Source organism: Mustela lutreola, chromosome 3, assembly GCF_030435805.1.
Source record: "Mustela lutreola isolate mMusLut2 chromosome 3, mMusLut2.pri, whole genome shotgun sequence".
Taxonomy (NCBI): domain Eukaryota; kingdom Metazoa; phylum Chordata; class Mammalia; order Carnivora; family Mustelidae; genus Mustela; species Mustela lutreola.
Genome location: NC_081292.1, coordinates 33,533,488 through 33,556,061, shown reverse-complemented (window position 1 = coordinate 33,556,061; position 22,574 = coordinate 33,533,488). Strand labels below are relative to the sequence as shown.

At 39.4% G+C, this 22,574-nt stretch overlaps 1 protein-coding gene across 50 annotated transcripts in view; it reads left to right on the top strand.

The window, feature by feature from the left end:
* RIMS2 (regulating synaptic membrane exocytosis 2) overlaps window positions 1-22,574 on the top strand; it is a 603,997-nt gene that overhangs the window by 572,791 nt on the left and 8,632 nt on the right. For 49 of the 50 annotated variants that reach the window (XM_059165830.1, XM_059165827.1, XM_059165815.1 and 46 more), the window contains one exon: window positions 21,558-21,699. In XM_059165830.1, coding sequence (XP_059021813.1) covers window positions 21,558-21,699 — 142 coding nt within the window. Of the gene's footprint in view, window positions 1-1,190; window positions 1,830-21,557; window positions 21,700-22,574 lie in introns of those variants that run through there. The other variant, XM_059165865.1, reaches the window with a different exon arrangement.

Below are 22,574 nucleotides of genomic sequence, written 5' to 3'. Positions count from 1 at the left end.
TTGTGTCTGTCACACTGCTAGCATGTAAGCTCCATGAGAGTAGGGATTTTTTTACCTGCTCTGATCATTATTGTATCCTGTGTTTGCAAAAGTATGTAGCATATATGAGGAGTTCAAGTAAGATTAACTGAACAAGTGTTTGAATCTACCAGCAGGTCAAGCAAAGAACTTGTACAGATATACTACTGAGGAAACATGTATTGTATGAAGGAATAGAGCTCCCTTACATGTACCCAAGAATCAAGCTGTGACATGGTTAGGACTGGAATCATTGTACTCTACCTTCCCACCCCCCTAGATAAAGAGAGTGAGAGGTTGAGTGGCTTGTGTAAGCCACAAAAAGTGGGGCAGTCTTCCAGCTCCTATTAAAATGGAATTATGGGGGCGCGTGGGTGGCTCAGTGGGTTAAGCCGCTGCCTTCGGCTCAGGTCATGATCTCAGGGTCCTGGGATCGAGTCCCGCATCGGGCTCTCTGCTCAGCGGGGAGCCTGCTTCCCTCTCTCTCTCTCTGCCTGCCTCTCCAACTCTTGTGATTTCTCTCTGTCAAATAAATAAATAAAATCTAAAAAAAATAAAAATAATAAAATGGAATTATGGTTGTTTCATATCCTGGAATAGGGATTTGCAGTTTCCAGAATGCGACATGTTATGTTACTTATAAACTGTTTTGTTTCTTGTATTTGTACTGTGTCCAACTTAAGAGGAAGCTATCTTTTATTTAGATGTTTAGAGCCTTCCAGTGTTTATTGTCATCCTTAGTAGCATTAAGTAACAGATTATTTAATTTAGAGAAAGAAAGCATTAAACATTCCTGAAATTAAAGCAGAGTTGATAAGCAAGAGAAAGTACTTTCTTAATGTCGGTGCTTTTTCGGTTCTTGGTTTCTTTATAACCTTTTTTCCTGATTATTCTTTTTTCTTTTCCTTTTCTTTTTCTTCTTCTTTTTTTTTTTTAAGACAGACGGTAAAAGACAAAGCTTTAATTCTAGGCTTCCGTGGAATCTATTAAAAATTGGGGAGGCTTGTGTTGGGATTTGGAGAAAATTTCAGTATTTCCTGCCTATGCTTGAGGAGCGTTACCAAATGGTTTAAGTGAAACTGAGGAAAGGGAAAGTGACTAACCAAAAATTTGCCCGATGCGTTACCCCCTGCGATGCCTGACGTAGTGCTTGTAATTAACACTGTCCGGCCCTAAGCACGCGCGCGGGGTGTGGAGCGAAGGAGCTAGCAGGGGCTGCTCTGGGTCGCAGGTGCCCAGAAGCTGCAGCGCGCGCTCCGAAGCCGCCAGCCCACCGCCACCACCTCCCTCCTGCGACTGCTGATTGGCGGGGACCACAGCATCAGCAGCATCTCCCGGCGAGGGGAGGGCGGCGAGACTCCGGCAGCCACTGCCTCCGGGATCCTCAGCTCCCTCCCGGCGAGACCTCGGACTTTTCGCCGCGGGCAGCCGCGTCTCCGCCCGTCACCGTCGCGACCCCCTCCTCCCGACCCCTCCCCAACAAAGTGGAGGCACCCGGCAGCCGGGACAGCCGCGTCCGGGCCGGTCCGGACGGGGTCGGCGAGGCCGGGGCCAGACCCCGCAGGGTCCCGCCGCACCGTCCCGGCCCTCGTAGCGCTGCGGTCGCCGCGCCCCAGCCGCCAAGACGCCTCGTATCTTGTACCGCGGGAAGAGTGGGTCTTCGTCCAAGATGGGCCGGCAGGGCTTGGGGGGCGCCGGCGCCGCGGGGCGCTCCATGCAGCGCTCCCAGAGCCGGAGCAGCCTCTCCGCCTCCTTCGAGGCGCTGGCCGGCTACTTTCCCTGCATGAACTCCTTGGAGGAGGAAGAAGGAGGTGAGGCCGTCTGTAGTTGCCGTTTCTGCCTGTTCGCCTCTCGCGTCTCGGTGGGTGGAGGGATGGCAGGGGAGGGAGCGCTGCCCGTAGCTGTGCCCCTGCTCCGCTCCGCTCTCGGGCACTGCGCTGGGGCGAGAGACCCCCAGGCGCGCTGGCCGAGCTGCCAAGTCGTTTATTGGTTATCCCGAGAGCTCCACCAGCGCCGGCTTGGGAAGCCGCTTTCCTGATGAAGTTCATGATCGGGTGCTTGAAAGTGGAATAAGGATGTGGTCTGGTGGGAGGCAAGGCAGCAGCCGTCTGGGGGGCACCCCACTATGTTTTGGTTCACTCCCGCAGTCTTCAGTATTAACATTTGGCCTCGGGGACAGAAGTATTCAAAAATTAAAGGGGGAGGCAGCAGCGAAAGTTTGAAACAGAAATCCCCGCTTGGGTAAATTCAAGATCCAGATGAGGAGAAGGGGTGATGAAATGGACAGGTCAGAGGCTGACCATGCTGAAGGCGGGTGGGTCTGTACTCTGGACACTGGACACTGGTCACAGGGCACAGTGCTGTCAACCTGACCATTGGTTGTCTATCTCCGGTGTTAGGAGATCCCATTATAATAATTAAGCTAAAGAGAAAAAGCGAGGAAGATAACTCATTGTTTTAAACTTCTCACCAAGTGGTTTCAAGACCTTCATAAAGTTTTGAATAACACAACAAAGGTTTTCCTCACGGAGAACTTTTCATAAGATTTAACAACTAACCCCCACACACCAAAAAATGTACTTTGTATATCAAAGTAAAAATTGGCTGCTAAAGAATGGCATCCCAACATTTGAAATACTGTTCATTAATTTGTTGATATGCTAGTTGCAAACCAAGTTCATCTTTACTCATAAATGCAGAGCAGGTTATTATCATGTTAACTCTATGTATGGTAATAGAGTTTATTCTGCTTTTATTCTGTGACAGTCTATGACCTCTTATCAGGATATCTGCCCTGAGCCCTGATTTAGAAGAAACTACCTGCTGGGAGAAGAGGTAGAGATAGATGCTTTCCCCCCTCTTTTTCCCAGTGGGGCCACAGGGAGCTGGAAGTTGGGAGGATGAACAGGCACATGGTCTTCAAAAGAATTCACCGGTTAGAGCTATCCAGGTTTCTTCTAGCTTATTGTTGAAATCTCAGTTTGCAATCTCACTTTGCTATAGATCACTAAAGGTTGAGTAGTAGGATAATGCCCTGTACAAACACAACTTTGAATTTTCATACTAATGCTTTGCTGGTTTTGTTTGTACATTTACATTTCATGTGTTTTCTGTAATTAAATGTTTAAAATCTCAGAGAGTGTAAACAAGTCAAGGAATTAGAAAATCCCATTGGGTAACTGAATGATCACAATTGTAGCTAAAACTTTCAGTGTTAATTGTGAGCCAGGCACTGTTCAAAGAACTTAGCTGTATTTACTCTTTTAGGCCGACAACAACGTTATGAGGCAGTATTTTTATTTGTATTTCACAAAGAGGAAACTGAGGCAGGGGGAAGTTCAGAAACTTGCCCATGGTCAACTTGGCAGGCATAGTAGGCCATAGAGTTGCATGTGAACAACACAACCTACACACCAGCTCTGGGCTATACTAGATTATTATTTGCATATACTTGGTCGCAGTCACATACCCTGCAAGCGGTGAAGCTAGAACTCAAACCCAGCTGTGTCTGAAAAATCTATATTTAAATAAAAACAAATTATTGTAGACACTCAGTTTTTCATTTTTACACCAAGTCTTCAGTCTTGAGTTTGCTTCAGATAAACTACCATCATTCCTCCCTAAGTTATAACCAGAATTGTTGAATTTATAAAATACCATCCTTAAAAGACAGGCAAAGCTTATATAAACATGAGAATTTTCAAAATTTAAAGTACAGTCATTCAACCTTGGCTTACACAGACCTATCCCAAAGGAAAATCCTATATCTACACATGGGAAGTTGGAAAAGATTTCTGTCCCACAATATGGCTCACTGAGTTGGCCAAGACAAAATGTCTCATAAGGAAGTGTTTTAAAATTAAGCATATAGTTCTCTACAGGTAACTAGAGAGGGAGTGCTCCCTGTAAATGAACGGTCTTTCTACTGGGCTGTGCGGTCACTTATGCAGCCAAGAGAAGAGATCCTGACTTTCTTTGTCTTGTAGTATTTCTACCAACCCTGAAAAACACCCTGAGGTGTTTTCGGGTATTCTACTGTACTCTGCAGAGTTGCAAGAGTTGTAAAAGTTAGAAATCACTGCCTGGAGCAGTGCTTCCTTACTTTTTTTCCCCCCACTATTGAGTCACCCACAAGGGACATATGAAGTTCAGGCAGGTAACATACTCTCTTAAGCTTGTTCAGGAATATGTTATTATAGTCATAACTGTGAGGCCCATTCTAATGTATTAAGAAAGGTAAATCCATCATAACATGATTTTCACACTGGCTGAGAACAATTTGTCTAAAGAGATAAGGGGTCTACTAACCCGTGTAATTTGACGAGTGCAACTGATTTTATTTTTTATTTTTTTATTTTTTCTTGTGCAGCTGATTTTAAATTAGCCTGATTTTAAAGCTCATCTCCCCCCACCCCTTTGGTCTTATCAGACATAGTGCAATAACTAATTCAAATGTCCTCTGCCTTCTAGTTCCATAGTCGCAATTTGTTCTTATTCTGCACATCTGGACATCATCATTCCGCACAAGAAGTACCAAAAAGTTTATTGAGAAACTATATTCTTCTTTATTCATTCGTTCATTCAAACATATTTAGTGTGGCTATTTGATGTGTTAGCGTCAGTAGTCCTTGAAATAGTTGGATATGCTCCCCACACTTTTAGATCTTCCAATCTAATGGAGACGTATTAATAGGAACAACTATGTAGTTAGAACTGACCAGTGTTAGGAAGGTGAAGTACTGAGTACAGTAAGAATTATAAGAAAATTTAGGAGTTAGGGAAGGGTGTCCTAAGAAAGTGAGAGTGAAACTTGGATTTCGGCCTCAGTGACAGCTCCCCGTCCCTCACCTGGGGGGTCAGGCCCTCCTGCACACCTGTGAAAGCAATTTGCTCAGAGCCCACAGCTAGGAAGTTGCTAAACTGGGATCTAAATCCATAATTTGGCTCTGGAGTTTATAATCCTAACTACTCTGTGTATTGTTTCTTCCTTATTATATTACATTTTCTAGTAATATGCTGTGGAGTTGATGGCCATGTACAGTATATTATTAGTAGTTGGCATTTATTGAACACCTGTATGCCACATTCTTTTGGTTTCATGATTCTCCAAAGGGATTATTATTTTCAACATTTTACACATGTGAACACTGAGACTCAGAGACATTAAGCAACTTGGCCATGGATTATAAATTTCAGTGGGGCTGACTGCATTGAGGATGAAAGGAACATTCCTGTAAGCAAAATAAGATTCCTGATTGGTCTTTATAGCAGCTTTTTTGTATGCTTATAGTTCTTTGTTATGTTATTTTGTTTGTGCTTCTTTGTCACTGGATATATACCAAATAACAATTCTCCAATCTCTGAATAGCTTTTTTTTTTTTTTTTTAAGATTTTATTTATTTATTTGAGAGAGAACAAGCATGAACCGGGCGGGACAGGGGCTGAGGGAGAAGGACAAGCCGACTCTGTGCTCAGCACAGAGCCCGACGTGGGGCTCGATCCCAGGACCCAGAAACATGACCTGAGCTGAAGGCAGATGCCTAACCAACTGAGCCACCCAGGCACCCCAGCATTTTTTTAAGTAATAATAGTAGCCCCTTACATGTTACTTAACAGTGTATGAATTATGTCTACTTATTTTATCATTGAATCCTACGAGATATATAAATTACTTGCCGTCAGCATTGATTCTGTGAGTCTGCCTCCCTAATGTGGAATATTATTGTATGTAGAATTTTTAAACATTACAGGTAATTCTAACAAAGAAGGCATCATTTCAAGGAAAACTTAACATTCTTAATAGGAGAAGCAGCCCCACAACTTCCCACCCATAGAGTCAATGGTAAGTGGTTATGGTTTTATAATGTAAGAAAATGGCACATTTTCTAACACTTGGTAGATCTGGTTTCTCAGAGGCTATTTTAATGTTGTGACCTGTGGTTCGGGGCTAGTGATTCTTGTTCAGTTAGGTACATATAATGATGTGATGAATTTGGTTTACTTGATTTTATGGCCTGCCTTCTTTGGTTAAAATATGGCTTGGTGATCTTACAGAAGAGAGCTTATTGACTTAATGCTATTTAACTGAATAAATTAATTCATTTAATTTCTTTTACATGCACTAGGTTGAAAATTAAATTACAGGAAAACCATCCAAGAAACAGGAATAATTTTAAATCACCAGAAAAATTGGGGAAAGGTTTTTTGCATACAATAGTGAAGCTATGAGGAATGAATATAAAAGGAACTAAAGAGACTAATAGAAAAGATCTATTTAATTCACCCCCACTCTTTAAGAGGTCATGCAACTGATAAGAAGAGTATAAAAAGTACTATCTTAGTCTAATCTTTGTATATGGTAAATGATACACTTAATTCTTAATAAGTAGTCCTATTTGATTATGGGACTTTGTCCATGTTCCACTGGAATAAAAAAATCTCCATACACTTAAATGTAATCCTCCCAAGTACAGACATCATGGCTAGCAAAGTATCCACTTAATGTCTAGTAATAATAGTATATAGTTCTACCATTCTTTTCGAAGTAGATACCATTTTATTTATTTTATTTTTTTTTAAGATTTTATTTATTTATTTGACAGACAGAGATCACAAGTAGACAGAAAGCAGGCAGAGAAAGAGAGGAGGAAGCAGGCTCCCCGCTGAGCAGAGAGCCCGATGCGGGGATCAATCCCAGGACCCTGAGATCATGACCCAAGCCAAAGACAGAGGCTTTAACCCACTGAGCCACCCAGGCACCCCAGTAGATACCATTTTAATTGGCTGCTATTGTTATTTATTTTATTTATGTTAATTTTAAATTTAACATGTGATCTAGACTTTTTAAAATTCAGTGATCATAGTTTTTGCACATCCTCACAATGACAGTTTTAGTCTGAATTTGTATCTTTCCTTAGGAGATATTTTTTTTCCTAGATGATTGATTATGTATTTTTATGTGATTTTTTGAATTGATTGTATATAATTATATAATAAATCATTTCATAAATGAGTCTATGCCATATTTTAAAATAGCACAATATTTTAATATTAGGTTTACATTCTAGGCAGATAAGTGCAGCAAACGATTTTGAAATTAAAGATAAACAAAAGAACAGTTCCATTTGGAGTGCTTATTAAATACTACCTTGTTATCTGAGAGTCCGAATTTTTCACTGGTAGGTGTCCGAACAGGATCTTTAAAACAGCTTATAACTCTAATACAAAAGTAACGTTTAACCCCAGTTTGCTTTCATCCTTCAATAAGTTCACTAAATTCAGAGCTAGTAATGGGGATGAGTTTCCCTATGGAGACATCCTTGTGTATTATTACGACTTACAAAAGAAACCCACTAGAAGGTGGTAATGGCAGCATCTCATTGCTGCCAAGGTCTGTGGTTTAATATAAGTACCCTCTGTTGTTCTTAAGTATACACTTATGAGGAGAGGGACTTACCTAGTGCTCTGTGTATATAATATTATTTGAACAACTGAAGAAAAAAGCTATTATAAAAATGATAGTGTCTTCTCTGCCTACTTGTAATCTCTCTCTGTCGAATAAATAAATAAAATCTTTAAAAAAAAAACAAAAACAAAAACAAACAAACAAACAAAAAATGATAGTGTCAGTGTAAGTTTTGAAGTACTATTTCTTAAGAATTAGATTTTACCTAAGGAGACTACAATGAAAGGACTGTTTATTTTAGCAATTTTCATGATCAATTGCTCCCTTACTATCCTGTGCCTCGGGGCTAGGCAGGTAACATACATCAGTGAGGTAGACCAGATGTCATACAGATGGGAAAAGCAAGCACTCTGAAAAGCTTGAGAAATCCTATCCATCCAAAAAGGAATGGCGAACACTCTGTTCTAGTTAGTTGATGCCAATTGAATATCAGCCCAGGGTTGGCAAACTTACTCTTTTTTCCATAAGAGAAAAGCTGTAAATCTGAATGTTTACTTCAAATCTTTAACTTTTACAATGTTGGCAGCTAAATGAAAAATTATAAACATTATTTGAGCCAAACGAAACATAACCTGTTGACCAAATGTGTGCCACCAGTTGGTAGCCTCAGCCGAGGAACTGCTTTCTTCCTTCCCATTCTTATTGTCACCTGGATAGTTTAGGGCCACGTTTGCTCCCCTTCAGAATCTTCTGAGAGTCTCCCAGTCTGCTCTCCACCTGCTGGGTCTCCCCTCCAACCTACCTCCATTGCCTCTGTGTCAGTTCCCTTAAATATCATCTTAATGTTGATACTGGTCTTCCTCCAGAAACTTCAGTAGATTCCCATCTCCCAGTAGGTAGTGTCCTTTGGCCTGACCTTCAGAGTCTTTAACAATCAGGTGCTTCTATACAGCATATCTTCTAAGACCCTTTGGGAACCCAGTCATTCAATAAAACTAGACCTTCTTGCTCTTTGCCTCCAAATTTTTGTTCATGCTTTTCTTTCTATTCTTTTTCTACCACTGCATATGCATCATATCTAATTACCCTTCAAAGCTCAACTCATATCTTATCCACGAAGTTTTCAGAAACCATAGAAACTTCTGTAGGCAGAGGAAAAGGTGAATGGGCATATGCCTGGCTTTGAAATATTAGCTCCATCTTTTCCTAGAACTAAGCAAGATACTTAATGAGCTTTAGTTTCCTCCTTTTATGTGAAATGTTTGTAGTAATACTTACTTTGGAGAGAGGTGTGTGAACTGCATTGTCATGGTTATTATTCCCTTAATGATCCCATATCAAAATATGTTTACCTTTTTCTGAACTAGATTTGTGCTCTCCAATACAGGAAGCACTAGTTATTTGGCTATTTAAATTTAAATAGATCGAAACCAAATTAAATTGAAAATTATTTCCAGAGTCACATTAGCCACATTTTTTTTTCAGTGTCAAAGATTCATTGTTTATGCACCACACCCAGTGCTCCATGCAATAGGTGCCCTCCTAAATACCCACCACCAGGCTCCCCCATCCCGCCATCCCCCGAGCGCTCAGTAGCTACACATGAATGGTGACTACCTTATTGGACAGGGCGGAACTATAGAACAGTTTCAACCTTCACACAAAGCTATTTGTATTGGACAGTGTGGCTTCAGATACCTAATGGTACTCATATAGCACTTTGAATATATTGCCTTAGATTGTCATTATTTATTATCTTACCTCACCTACTAAATTGTAAAATTATATAATAGGGAACTCTGTGATCAAGCGTGACATATATTTATCTGCCACAATGCCTTTCACCAAGTAAGAACTTAGCAAATATGTAGTGAATGAATAAATGAACAAATATCCAGTTGGTTTCTATGTTCATATCATGGAGTGGAAGGAAGCTTCTAGAGCTGGAAGGGACCAAATTTTTTAAGTAACTGTATCCAACCTTGCAGCTCCATATAAACTAGGGATATATAATATCTATCTATCCTCTATCTATCTATGTATCTATCAGCAAACCTAGAGATAAGTTGTTTGTTTATAGACTATTCAATTTAAATAGTAAGTAGCAACAGGATAAAGAAAATTAAAATTCTCATTTAGAAAGGAGAAAATAGGGAGATGACTGGGTGGCTCAGTCAGTCAAGTGAGTCAGGTCATGCTGTCAGGGTCCTGGAAATCTCAGCTCAGAGAGGATTCTGCTTCCTCCCTCTCTCTTTGCCCCTCCCCCCAGCTCATGCTCTCTTTCTCTCTCTCTCACATAAAGAAAATCTTTAAAAAAAAAAAAAAAAAGAATGGTGTTTAAAAAAAAAAAAAGAAAGGAGAGTAGGAAACACAAAACAATTATTATCCACAAGAATTCTCAAATCTCACCTGGAAGGAATTGCAAAGATTGACAGAGTACATTCCTTGGTTTACTCACCTGGCAACCTCGTTCTAACATACTTTTTGGAAAATATGTAAATATGTCTTTGCCTTTATTCTTCATTGGCCACAAAGATTTGCTTTGAAGAAGAGACTATGTAGTATTAATAGCCTGTTTCTTCTAGTACATATTAGGAAATTCCGTTGGTACCTTAAGAGTTGAACAGACTTTTTTTTTTTAAGATTTTGTTTATTTATTTGACAGACAGAGATCACAAGGAGGCAGAGAGAGCCGAGGAAGTAGGCTCCCTGCTGAGCAGAGATCCCAGGACCCTGAGATCATGATCTGAGCTGAAGGCAGAGGCTTAACCCACTGAGCCACCCAGGCTTCCCTGAACAGACTTTTCTAAGTGGGCTTCGTCCTTCAAAAATTCAGTAGTCATACAGTCTATTTATTTCCAGTCAGTTTCAAGTATGAGTAACTCCGCCAAACACCTCATGTGACAAAGATTTTTTAGCCTGAAGATTTTGTTCTTTTAGTTTGTAGCTTCTGTGCCCTGCCCACTTCTTTTCTCTCAACTTAACGGCATCCACCTTGGTATCATCTGAAAACCATGGGTTTGTGTGGGAAGGAAACCCCTTAAGCTTTTTTGGTCAGCAGTCTCTTTTCTCTCTCCCCTTTTGAATGTCAAGGCTCCACTTATTTATTCCTGCAAGTTTCTTGCTGCAAGTTTTGGATAATTTCACATGACTGCAGTCATTATTCAGAGATGGATTTGTATGGCATTTTACAGTTTTCAAAACTATTTCGCATAGATTATAGTGTCAGGTCTCTATTCATCACTATCTGGGCCTATTTCTGGGCTCTCTGTTCTGTTTTGTTGATCTGTTTATCTATTGTTTCACCAGTGCGATATTGTCTTGATTACTGTAGCTTTAAGTAAGTCTTGAAATTCGATAGTGTCAAATTTCAAGTGTTCATAGCTGACAGCCCTCCAACTTTATTCTTTGCCTTCAATTTTGTGTTGACTATCCTAGGTCTTTTGCCTCTCCCTAATAAACTTCAGAATCAGTTTGTCAATATCTACAAAATAATTGCTGGGATTTTGATTGGATTTGCATTGAGTCTGTAGATCAGGTTGAGAACTACTGTCTCAACAATATTAAGGTTTCACATTCATGAACATGGACTATCTCTCCATTTATTTAATTATTTGATTTCATTCATCAGAGTTTTGTAGTTTTTCTCATACCTAACATTCTTTCATTTTTTTATATGCTAATATAAATGATATTGTTCTGGGTTTTGTTTTGTTTTGTCTTTTCATTTCAAATTCCATTTGTTCGATGCTAGTATATAGGGAAAAAATTGAATTTTGTATACTAACCTTGTATCCTACAACCTTGCTATAATCATTTATTATTTCCAGGAGTTTTTATACCTGGGGTTTTTGTGTTTTTGTTTTTTTTTTTTATTTTCTACATAAGCACTCATATCACCCATGAGCAAAAAAGTTTTATTTCTTCCTTCTCAATCTGTATAATTTAATTGCCTTTTTTGGGTTTAGTGCGTTAGCTAAAATTTCCAGTAAGCTGTTGAAAGGAATTATGAGAAGGAACATATTTGCTTTGTATTGAATCTTGGTAGGAGAGTCTTGAGTTTCTCACTATTAAATGTAATGTTGGCTTTAAGTTTTTTAATAGATTTTTTTTTTATCAAGTTGGGAAAGCTATCCTCTATTCCTAGTTTACTGAGTTTTTACCATGAATAGGTGTTGGATTTTGTCAAATGCTTTTTCTGGATATATTGATATGACCGTGTGATTTTTATTTTCTAGCTTATTGATGTGATGCATCACACTCATTAATTTGTGAATATTGAACCAGCATTGCATAGCTGGGATAAATCCCACTTCATCATGGTGTATAACTCTTTTTATACATTGTTGGATTTGATTTGCTAATATTTTGTTGAGGATTTTGAGCTGTTTTCATAGGAGATACTGGTCTCCAGTTTTCTGTTCCTGTAATAGCCCCTTTGTTTTACAGACGAGGATCAAGACACAAAAGGATCAAGGTCTTTTTTAACCTCACACACTAACAAATCCATAGTTTTTCACTATGTATTTAAAACTGTTTGACTGCCGGGGCGCCTGGGTGGCTCAGTGGATTAAGCTGCTGCCTTCGGCTCAGGTCATGATCTCAGGGTCCTGGGATCGAGCCCCGCATCGGGCTTTCTGCTCAGCAGGGAGCCTGCTTCCCCCTCTGTCTCTGCTTGCCTCTCTGCCTACTTGTGATCTCTCTCTCTGTCAAATAAAATAAATAAAATTAAAAAAAAAAAAAAAAGATTTAAAAAAAAAAAAAAAAAAAAAAAAAAACTGTTTGACTGCCATGGCATCATTTGATGAAATCTCCATTTTTTGGTGTGGTTAAATCCAAAATAACTTACTGAGAGATAGAAATGCATATGTATATAATAAGGAATAGCTCTTTCTGGCACATTTGTTTGAATTTTATCATATATTTTTTCATCTTTATGGTAATTTTTTAAAGTTTTACATTTTAATTCCAGTATAGTTAGCATACAGTGTTATATTAGTTTCAAGTGTACCATACAATGATTCAACAATTCTATACATTACTCAGTGCTCATCATAAGTGTACTTTTTCATCCTCATCACTATCCCCCGCCCCCACCGCCACTCTGGTTACCAATAGTTTGTTCTCTATAGTTAAGAGGCTCTTTCTTTTTTGCCATCTCATTCTTGAAGTCAGAATTTAGTAATAAAATTAACATTTCCCCATTCATGATAAGACAAGAAAGCATAAATGATCTAAAATCTTAAATATGTTCATAAAATGATTTAAGTTTATGGACATGCAGTAAGATCATGAGATGAGGTTTCAAGTCACTAATTACACTGGAAGCAGAAAATAGTGTCCCAAATACTAAAGATGGAAGCCAGCCTCTTTGAGAAATAAGCACTGGTGTTGGCATTGCTAGGGTTTTGTTTCAAGTTTCACCTTCAAGCAGTTTCCTCAAACAGAAAGTGGTAATAAGAGCCACTGTACAACACTCGTATGAAGACTAGAGGCAGGTAGATTTTATATCCAAATTATCTCCACATGGTAGTAAGTCAAGACACAAGAGCTCTTTCTTTCCCTTCTTTGTTTTGAATTTAATAATTGAATTTTCCCCAACTTTTATTTTAAACATACAAAAAAAGGTAGTACAGTGAGCATCCACTATACAGATTGACCAATTTTTAGTGGACTTTATCTTTCCTGTCTCTCCCCTGAGAGACATGTATTCTCTCTCTCTCTCACACACACACATAGTATGTATTCTTGCTGAACATTTGAGTGTAAGTTAAATTGCAGCATGCATCTCCTAATAAAAAAAAAAACTACATAAAATTTATAAAAATGCCTATCTAATATTCCTTCGTACTCAATTTTTTTAGTTATCCCAAAATTGTTTCTTATGAAGGCAAAAATTTTGTTACATATTTTTTTCCTCAATCCAGGATCTAGTCAAGGCTCATTCATAACTCTTGGTTGGTAACACATAATCTAAAACAGTACTTTCACCTTTTCTTTTCATGATACTGACTTTCAAAAAATCCAGACAAAGTTGTCTTATAGGATATCTAACAATCTGGATTTGTCTGATTGTTTTCTCTATTTCCTGTGTTTCCTGTAAACTGGACATTAGGTCTAGAAATGTGGTTAATTTCAGTTTAAATTACAGGTGATGTAAACTTCATACATCCATCAGTAACGACAATGTCAAGTTCTCTCATTCTAAGGGATGCTAAGTTTGGTCAGTTGGTTTAGAGGTGACTACCAGTGTCCTTCTATGGAGGAGATGTATCTTTCCCTTTATAATTACTAAGTAACCTCTGAGGTGATACTTTAGTACCATGTGAATATCCTTTTTCCCAAAAATCTCTCATCAAATGATTTTTAACATCCAATGCTGATGTTTACCTGAATCATTACATTGGGAATAGTGATTTTAATCTAAATTTTATCTGAAACATAATTGAACTTATTTTAATAAGCTTAAAACTCTGTCCCTGGAGTGCCTGGGTATCAGTCGTTAACTGTCTGCCTTCAGCTCAGTACATGATTCCAGAGTCGTGGAATTGAGCCCCAGCATCAGGCTCCCTGTTTGGCAGGAAGCCTGCTTCTCTCTCTCCCACTCCCCCTGCTTGTGTTCCCTCTCTCGCTGTGCCTCGCTCTGTCAAATAAAATCTTTAAAAATAAAAAAATAAAAACTCTACCTTATACCATGCAGTATAAATTAATTTAGTATTGATCATTTATTTTCATACATTCAGTATTATTTATAACATGACATATTTTTCTATTTTTCTCTTGAGTATTTTCAACTTATATATTGTTTTTAATTCAAATTAGCGTTTTCATTAATGGGTATACTTATACGATGGTAAATTTTAATACAGCATGTTAATTTCACATACAAAGAGTAGACTAAAAGGAGTAATAAATGTAAACGAATGTCAGGAATTAGAGACTTAAAAAATCTGTCTCCAAGGGAAGTCTAAGGAGATATGTTGATGACAAAATGTAATGTGACATCATGGATCAGAAAAAAAATTTCAGATTAAAAAATAAATAAATAAATAAAGCATAGACTTTAGTCGACAGTCATGTATCACTATTTGTTCATTAACTGTGACAAATGTACTATAGCCATGTAAGATGTTAATAAGAGGGGAAATGGGGTGTGGAGTACACTGGAATTTTCCGTACGGTCATAACAATCTTCCTGTAAATCTAAAGCTATTCTAAAATTAAAAGCTTATTAAAAGTTATTTTAATATTTTTAAAACATGAGCCTAAGGTTTAAGAACAATGGTTAAAATCTCTTTAAGCATACTAATAGAAAAGCAAGGAAAGCAGTTACAAAATAAGACATCAAATGCCGAGATTTTATGAACAGAACTGTATTCAAAGTGGTCAATATTTAAATGATGCTGGAAAAAGGAACAAATGCCGAGATTTATGAACAGAACTGTATTCAAAGTGGTCAATATTTAAATGATGCTGGAAAAAGGAAAAAGTGTCAAAAATTTAGAACCTCTTAGTTACAAGGGAATGGAACTGTGTCTTCCAGCAGTTGTCTGTGGATCTGCCAGAATAGGTTAGGTTATGCTGTAATAACAAAGGACTTAAATTATTCGTGGCTTAACTCAAAGAATTCTTGTCTCACTCCTTCTGCATGTGCATTAAGAGTCATGCTTGTGGCTGTCCTCCGCCCCAGGCTGGTGGAGGTACCTGTGGCTAACTGCTTCCACATAAAAGGGGCGGGACATGGTGACTCACACTTCCCGCTGTGGAAGCTTCTCCCGGAAGTTGCAGGGTTCATTGATGGAGCAAGCCTAACTTCAGAGGTTGGGGGACAGGTGACTACATTCAAACAGACCCAATGTCTGTCATGATTGTGACTTCTGCTTATAGTTCACTGTATTGTAGCTGTTAACTACGTAACTTTCATAATAGTTTTGACAGAGCTGTTGGAACAAATGGATTTGTGTTAAGCTCTGAAACAATTTTTAGAGATCAACTGCTCACTTCTGTTAATTTCTATTTTATTGTAATTGTTAATGCAGATCCTGGTTTAACTCAGAAGAAATTATCAGGTGCTTGTCCCTATTTTGTTTAGACTTTCAGGAGGTTGAATTATATTTATTATAATAAGTATTTAGTAAGTGTATTTATTACAGTAAGAAGCCCCGGGAAACCTAAGTACACAAGTTTTTATATGCAATTATAGCATTCAACTCGTGGAATATCCCCTATTGATACATAATCCACAGATGAAAACGTATGTCCACAGGGGCCACCATTGAGGTGGGATAAAGGGCTGAAAGCATTTCTTATACTTGAAAGTTTGAAGAATTGAGAGGAGTTAGGTGAAATAAAGTTCCATTTGAAAGTCTTCTACTAAAGGGGAGCTAGCTACTTCTGGACCTCAACTTGTTCATTGCTACAATAAGGGAATATACATCGAGCACAAAGGCACAATGGATCCCTGAGGTAGCATCTGAAATTCTATGGATCAGTCATTTTAGAAATTCTCATTTTAATGCATTTTTAAATTCTTTCAGTGTAATGCACATGGCTTCTCTAAATTATACTGACTATGGAAAATGGTAATTTTCAATAATATGCAAATTCAGTGCCTTATTAATTCAAGGCACACAAACTGGGGCGCAAACTACAAATTAAAGATAGTTTTCAGAATCCACCAGCCTGAAAATCCTGACCCATCAGTAAGTCTGCCTGCAAAGTGGGGATGAGACCATCCACGTGAGAGCAAGCAAGAATGGGTTCTGTGGGAACAAGATTGAGAAAGAAGTCACCATACTGTGAAGTTTGGCATTTCATTTGGAGCTTCATCTTGGGATTTAGGAAAGTTTCTAAACCCAATAACAGAAAAGGTCCAGGACCTTTTGATTGTTGTTGTCAAGTCACTCAAGGGGTTTTTAGATATTGTGAGAGGAAACTGACCGGTTGTTTATGGTTGTTTATTTTAATCAAGTGGTTTTCTTTGAATACAGAAGGTGCCAAGTTAAATGAGTCATCAGAGTAAGCAGAGCAGAATAACAAGGACACCTCCTGTGTTTTGCTTTCTGCCTGTGATGTTTGGCAATTCAGGAACTTGATTTTTACCTGCAGGCACCTTCTCCAAATACATTATGTTTTAAAATACCTAATACCAGAGTGATTTTAAGCTCTCTACAAAACATAATCTGAGCCTTAGTTCTATAGTTCGCTACTGTGTATTTTAAAACATCTGTAGATTCTCACACAGGCACCTATATTTTAGATGTTTATGGATATGTATGTAGTATATGTATGTAAAACTTTTTAAAAATAATGTATTTTTTAATCATGGCTATTGAGTCCTTAATAATTTCATTTGGGCCACTCCTATGGTCCCCATCGATTTTTTTTGTAGATTTTGCTATTTAAAAGAACATGTATCTAAAAGATTATCTATTGCTGCTTAACGATTTTCACAAATTTAGCAGCATAAAATACTCATTTATTAGTTTGTAGTTCTGTAAGCCACATGTCTGGAATGGTGTGGTGTGGCTAGGTTTTCTGCTGAGGGTGTGACGTGGCGGAAACCCGGTGTTGGAAGGGCGGAGTTCTTGTCTGGAGGCTCTGGGGGAAAACTGCTTCCAGGTCATCGGCAGGTTCTAGTTCCTTGAAGTTGTAGGCTGATGCCCCCATGTTACTTGCTGTCTCTCAGCGGCCAGAGGCTGTTCGCGGGTCCTTTCGACGTGGTTCCTCCATCTTCAACCAGCAGAGGTACACTGAATGGCTCATGGGTGTCAGATCTCCCTCAGTGACCCTTCTAGAATTAGCTGGAGAAAGCATTCTGGCTTTAATAGGCCCATGTAGGGACGCCTGGGTGGCTCAGTGGGTTAAGCTTCTGCCTTCCGCGCAGGTTATAATCTCAGGGTCCTGGGATTGAGCCCCACATCGGGCTCTCTACTCAGCAGGGATCCTGCTTCCTCCTCCCTCTCTCTCTGCCTGCCTCTCTGCCTACTTGTGATCTCTCTCTCTCTCTGTCAAATAAATAAATAAGATCTTTTAAAAAAATTAAAAAAAAAAAAAGGCCCATGTGGCTTTATCAGGCCTATTTGGATAATCTCCCTATCTTTAGGTCAACCGATTAGTAACCTTAATTACATTGGTCAAATCCCTTTTGCCATGTAAGGTAACATAACCATGGGGCCATCTTAGAATTCTGCCTACTACCCTTACCTTATGTAGACGCCCACATCCACTGTTCTCCAAATCTAGTGTTCAGGGTGGGTGACATGACAAAGCATTTGGAGCATTAAATATGAATCACCATGATCCATTGTATTTAGACAAAATTACTTTTATTGTGAATGTCATGCAAAAGGGTTTGTAGTACTGAAAAATACATTTACTTTTTAAAAAAGCCTGCGTGTGCATTAGATCAAAGTACATTTAAAAGACATAAAGACCTATTATAAACATGCAGCATGTTGCTTACAATTCTCTGATTGCATCAGATGACAATGAGTAGTTTTATCTCCTCTGTGTCTGCCATTAATCATGATCTTGTTCCTACACTAATGACACAAAGTCATAGACGTTGTAGCTAAAAGACAGCAGAGATCGTTTGTTACCACCCCCTCCCCCATTCCCTGACTTTTTCATAAACGAGGAAGCAGAGACTCAGGGTCTAACTCAGAGAGGCCACAGAGTCCGCTGGTCAGGGGTAGAGATGGGCCTGGAATATGTTTTCTGATTCCCTACCTGATAGTAATAGTAAGGACAGTACCCTTAATTGAAGAGTCTCTATGTATCAGGCACTCTCTTAATCACTTGAAATATAGTGTTTTTCTCATCCTCACAAAAATCCTATGAGGTGGGCATTACTGTCTTTGCCATTTCACAGTTTTGAGAAAACTGAGTCACCGGGGGACTAAGTAATGGGTTCAGTGTCACCCAGCCTGTTTCACAGAGAAACAGTCCAACACCAGGGCCCTGCCCTTCCCACGCCACCGGCCACTGCTCACGGGGCCTTCCGTGTGCAGTCACAGAGCTCGCTGCACCATCTCCCCACTGGCTGTATTCTGACAATAAGTCAGCAAATAGCGGAGAATTTGGATCAGGGAACTGTGTATCAACTTCAGCTGTGTCACTTTCTGTATAAGCTGCCAGGGCCCATGGACACTGTATCTGTAAACAGGGATTGTTGGAGTAGTTGGAGAACAGAATGTAGGTAAAGGGGGGTCTGTAAACCCAAGGATGACACGTTCATTGTATTGTTACTCTTTGACACGTGGTAGCTTGTTCTCATCACCCTGGAACAGCAGGTTTTCATATTATTCTTGCTATGGTGGAGTCAGATGTTATATCCTGACACTTTTAGGAATCTCGTTTCCTTTGAAGGTCCTATGGCTCCTGGAGATCGCCTCATTCCCCATTTTTCAGCTCCCGCAGTGGTACAGCTCACTTGGAGGTGATTTTCCGCATGGGCGTTCTTCATGGGAAGAGAGCGGTACAGCCACGTGGAAAGCCCAGGACCTAGCCGTTGGGCAGGCTCCTCACAGCAGCCTGGTACCTTCCCTGATTCTGGTGTACAACGGAACAGAACTGTATGACTTTTGGATGTGGCCGCTGGGAGAGCACTGTGAAATAATCATGAATATTAAATTTTTGAGTACAAGCGTCTCTTCATCCCCATCCTTTTTCTAAAAATGTTTTCTCTTTTTTCTGTATTATATGTATTTTCTGCTCTAGTATTTGAAAGGAAGTTGCAGACACTATAACATTTCAGGTCTAAGTTCTTCAGCATTGATTTCTAGTGAGAAGGGTATATTTTATAATACATGCCACTGTCTATGTAGGAAAATTAACAATTTTCTTATCCTAATATCCAGTCCATGTTCAGATTTTCCTTCTTTGTCCTAAAATTGCTTTTAGAGTGTTTTGTTTTTAGGGTTTCTTGTTTTGTTTTCTCCCCCCAAAAGAAGCCAGAGTATACTCATAGAGTTTAATGGTTACGTCTCTGTGATGTTTTAAAATCTGGACCGATTCCCCTACCTTGCTAGTTTATTTGTTTGTTTTCATGATATTAACTTTTTAAAGAGACTAAGCCAATTCTCTTGAACAACACCCCATGTTCTGTGTTTGTTTACTGTGTGTGTGTATGTGGGTGAGATTTATCGTTTACTTGGTCCTCTGGTTTTTAGAAACCTAGAAGCTGGTTCCAAAGACCTAATTAGAAACAGTTTGTATATTTTTGTCTGGACTGACTTGATCAGTGGTACTGTGTATTTTCTATCAGGAGGTACCTGTGATTGTCCCACTATCAGTGCTACTAAGTTTGATGACTTGATTAAGATGGTGATAGCTGGCTGCTCTCCCAGAGTTAAAGTCTGTGTTTACCTTTAACAAACAAAACTAAATTGTGGAATGGGTTTTGTTTTGTTTTGTTTTGTTTTGTTTTGGGGGGGTGGGGTTTGTGTGAATATCCTTTTATCTAATGCTGTTAGCATCCATTGATGTGCCTTATCTGAACTATTTATTCCATTGGTGGTTGCAAATTGGTCATTTTAAATTTTTATCATTCCTTTGACACTTATTAAGTGTATTAATTATATACTAAATATAACTAATATTTCTTGGTAAAGAAGAGCCTTCCCTCATCAATCACAGATGCTTTAGATTCTCTTACAGTTCATATCAGTACAACATGTCTGCTATCAATTTTCTAAAATATCAGCCTCTTATTATGGAACTGAGTGGTAGATCAGTCATAGCTTATATTTGATATAAACTTTAGAGCATTTCGATAGACGTGGAGATTGGAAGTAGACAATAGATGACATTTAAAGCAGTGTTTCAAAAGGGTGAGCAAATATTATACATTGTTGCTGGAGGAATTTCAAGAAGTCAAGGTCAATGTCAGCAAATGTTTATTGATCTAAAATGAAATTATTAGTATCAGGCATTAAAAGAGATTACCACAACCCCAAAAGCTAATGGTATGCGTGGTCAATGTAGATACATATTTAGGCCCCACAAGAAGTAAATTAAGACAAATAGTTACTGTCTTAATTTAAATAATTAATAATAATTTTAATTTAATAATAATTTAAATAGGACCATCCCCTGTCCCTCCAGCTTCAGTGGTCTCTCTGCTCCACATTCTGACACGCAAGGCCCTCTGTGTTGGGGGCTCAGGTTCTTGTCTGACACTCCCCCACCATTACTCTTCACCTGGTTACTTCCATCATCCCTCAGCAGCACATGGTTTTTCCTGCCTTCGTGCCTTTGCCTAGGCCCTTCCCTTGACCCCAAACACTTCCTTCTTGCCTCTCAGGTCCCAGTGTACCCATTTCTCAAACCCAGCTAAAATCCCACTCCCTCTGTCAAGCGCCTTCCTTCCTGACCTGTCCAAATCACTTCTGCTTCTTACACTCTGTCACATCTGTGGTCTCTGACTCAGTTTCCCATCTGGTCTTCTCATTGGCTCCTGTAAGTAAATCTCATATTCAAGCTATGAAAGGACATGACTACTCATGATCCCAAATTAGAAAGCTCTTCTCACATGGCATTGCTGGGTTTTTACATTCCTTTTGACAGTCTCTCTGAAAGTTACCAACAGATATAAAACTATATCAGACAGGTTATCTCCCTTGTATGGCTTTCTTTGTCTTCTAATATCGATCACCCTCCAATATCAGGTTTTTGTGTGAGAGTTAAGGCTAGAATTGAGGTTACTCATCACCTGTTCTTTGGAAACAGAGTCAAGGCCTAATCATTTCATTATGATCAAAAGAAAGGAAAAAAGAAAAAGACAGGCATAAATTAGCATATTTAAATATTACAGTGAAAACAAAGCTTATGTTGTTTTCCTTTAGTTTGAACCTTTTTGTTCCTTTCATAACCAACTCAAACACTGCTTTAAATGGGAAAAAAAAAAAAAAAAACAATGGTACTTTGCTTCTTGAAGATTTTTTAAGAATATTTTCATCCCACACAACAAGACATGGTGGGAAATACCTTTTCGGTGTGTCTCCTGAATAAGAGCACTTTGTCTTTCTGCAGTTCTTTCCATCTGAGGAGCTTCCCCACGCTGGCTGAGTATTTTTCGTTAGCGGATGGTGATGACAAAAGCTATCATGTCTCTTGTTTTCCGTCTGTGCAGAAGCAGGAGGTAAAAAGCTACGGAGCACTGTCCAGAGGAGCACGGAAACGGGCCTGGCTGTGGAGATGAGGAACTGGATGACCCGCCAGGCAAGCCGAGAATCGACCGACGGCAGCATGAACAGCTACAGCTCGGAAGGAAAGTGAGTGAGGCCCGCCGTGGTGCGCGTCTCCTCTGTGCCTTTACCGGGACCCTCTCCTTCCTCTCTCTCTCTCTCTCTCTCTGTGCTTTCCCAGAAGCAAACTCACATCTTGAGAGCTCCATTTTCATTTCCACTGGTGGATGTGCTGTGAAGAGAACTTTGGCTCGCCTACCCCCGAGAAGAGGGACCTAGCTGGCTTTTTCTATCAAGGGAAATAGGTTTGAGGATAAAGCGTTTTGCTTTAACAGCAAGGCACTGAAATATGACTGTCACAATACATGCACATAAAAGTTTGCCTGGTTTCAAGTAATATAGAGACACCCAGAAAAGAGTTAGCTCTCCAGCTGTACCACGTGAACAATGCTAATTGCTCTAATCTTGGCACCTTTTTTTTTTTTTTTTTTAAGATTTTATACAGAGAGATCACAAGTAGGCAGAGAGAGAGAGGAGGAAGCAGGCTCCCTGCCGGGCAGAGAGTCCAATGCGGGGCTCGATCCCAAGACCCTGAGATCATGACCCGAGCCAAAGGCAGAGGCCCAACCCACTGAGCCACCCAGGTGCCCCCTAATCTTGGCTCTTAAGATGGATTCCTAAAAATTCTAGAATACCTGACACATACTTCATTCCTAGAAGTAGCAGACAGTTCAGATAGACATAATGCCACAAAGGAAGGTAGTGAGCCCTTCTTTTATGTAGTCAGCAGTACCTCTTCCTTGAATCAGCTGTAGCCCGGACATTTTCAGAGCATTTGTCGAGATAATGTAGCCCCATGACCGACAGATTGACAATAATCAGCAACCACAGATCTATAGATGGTGGCCAGAGGAGGATAATCGTCAGCATGGAAGCATCAGACGTTTAGACAACAAAGATGT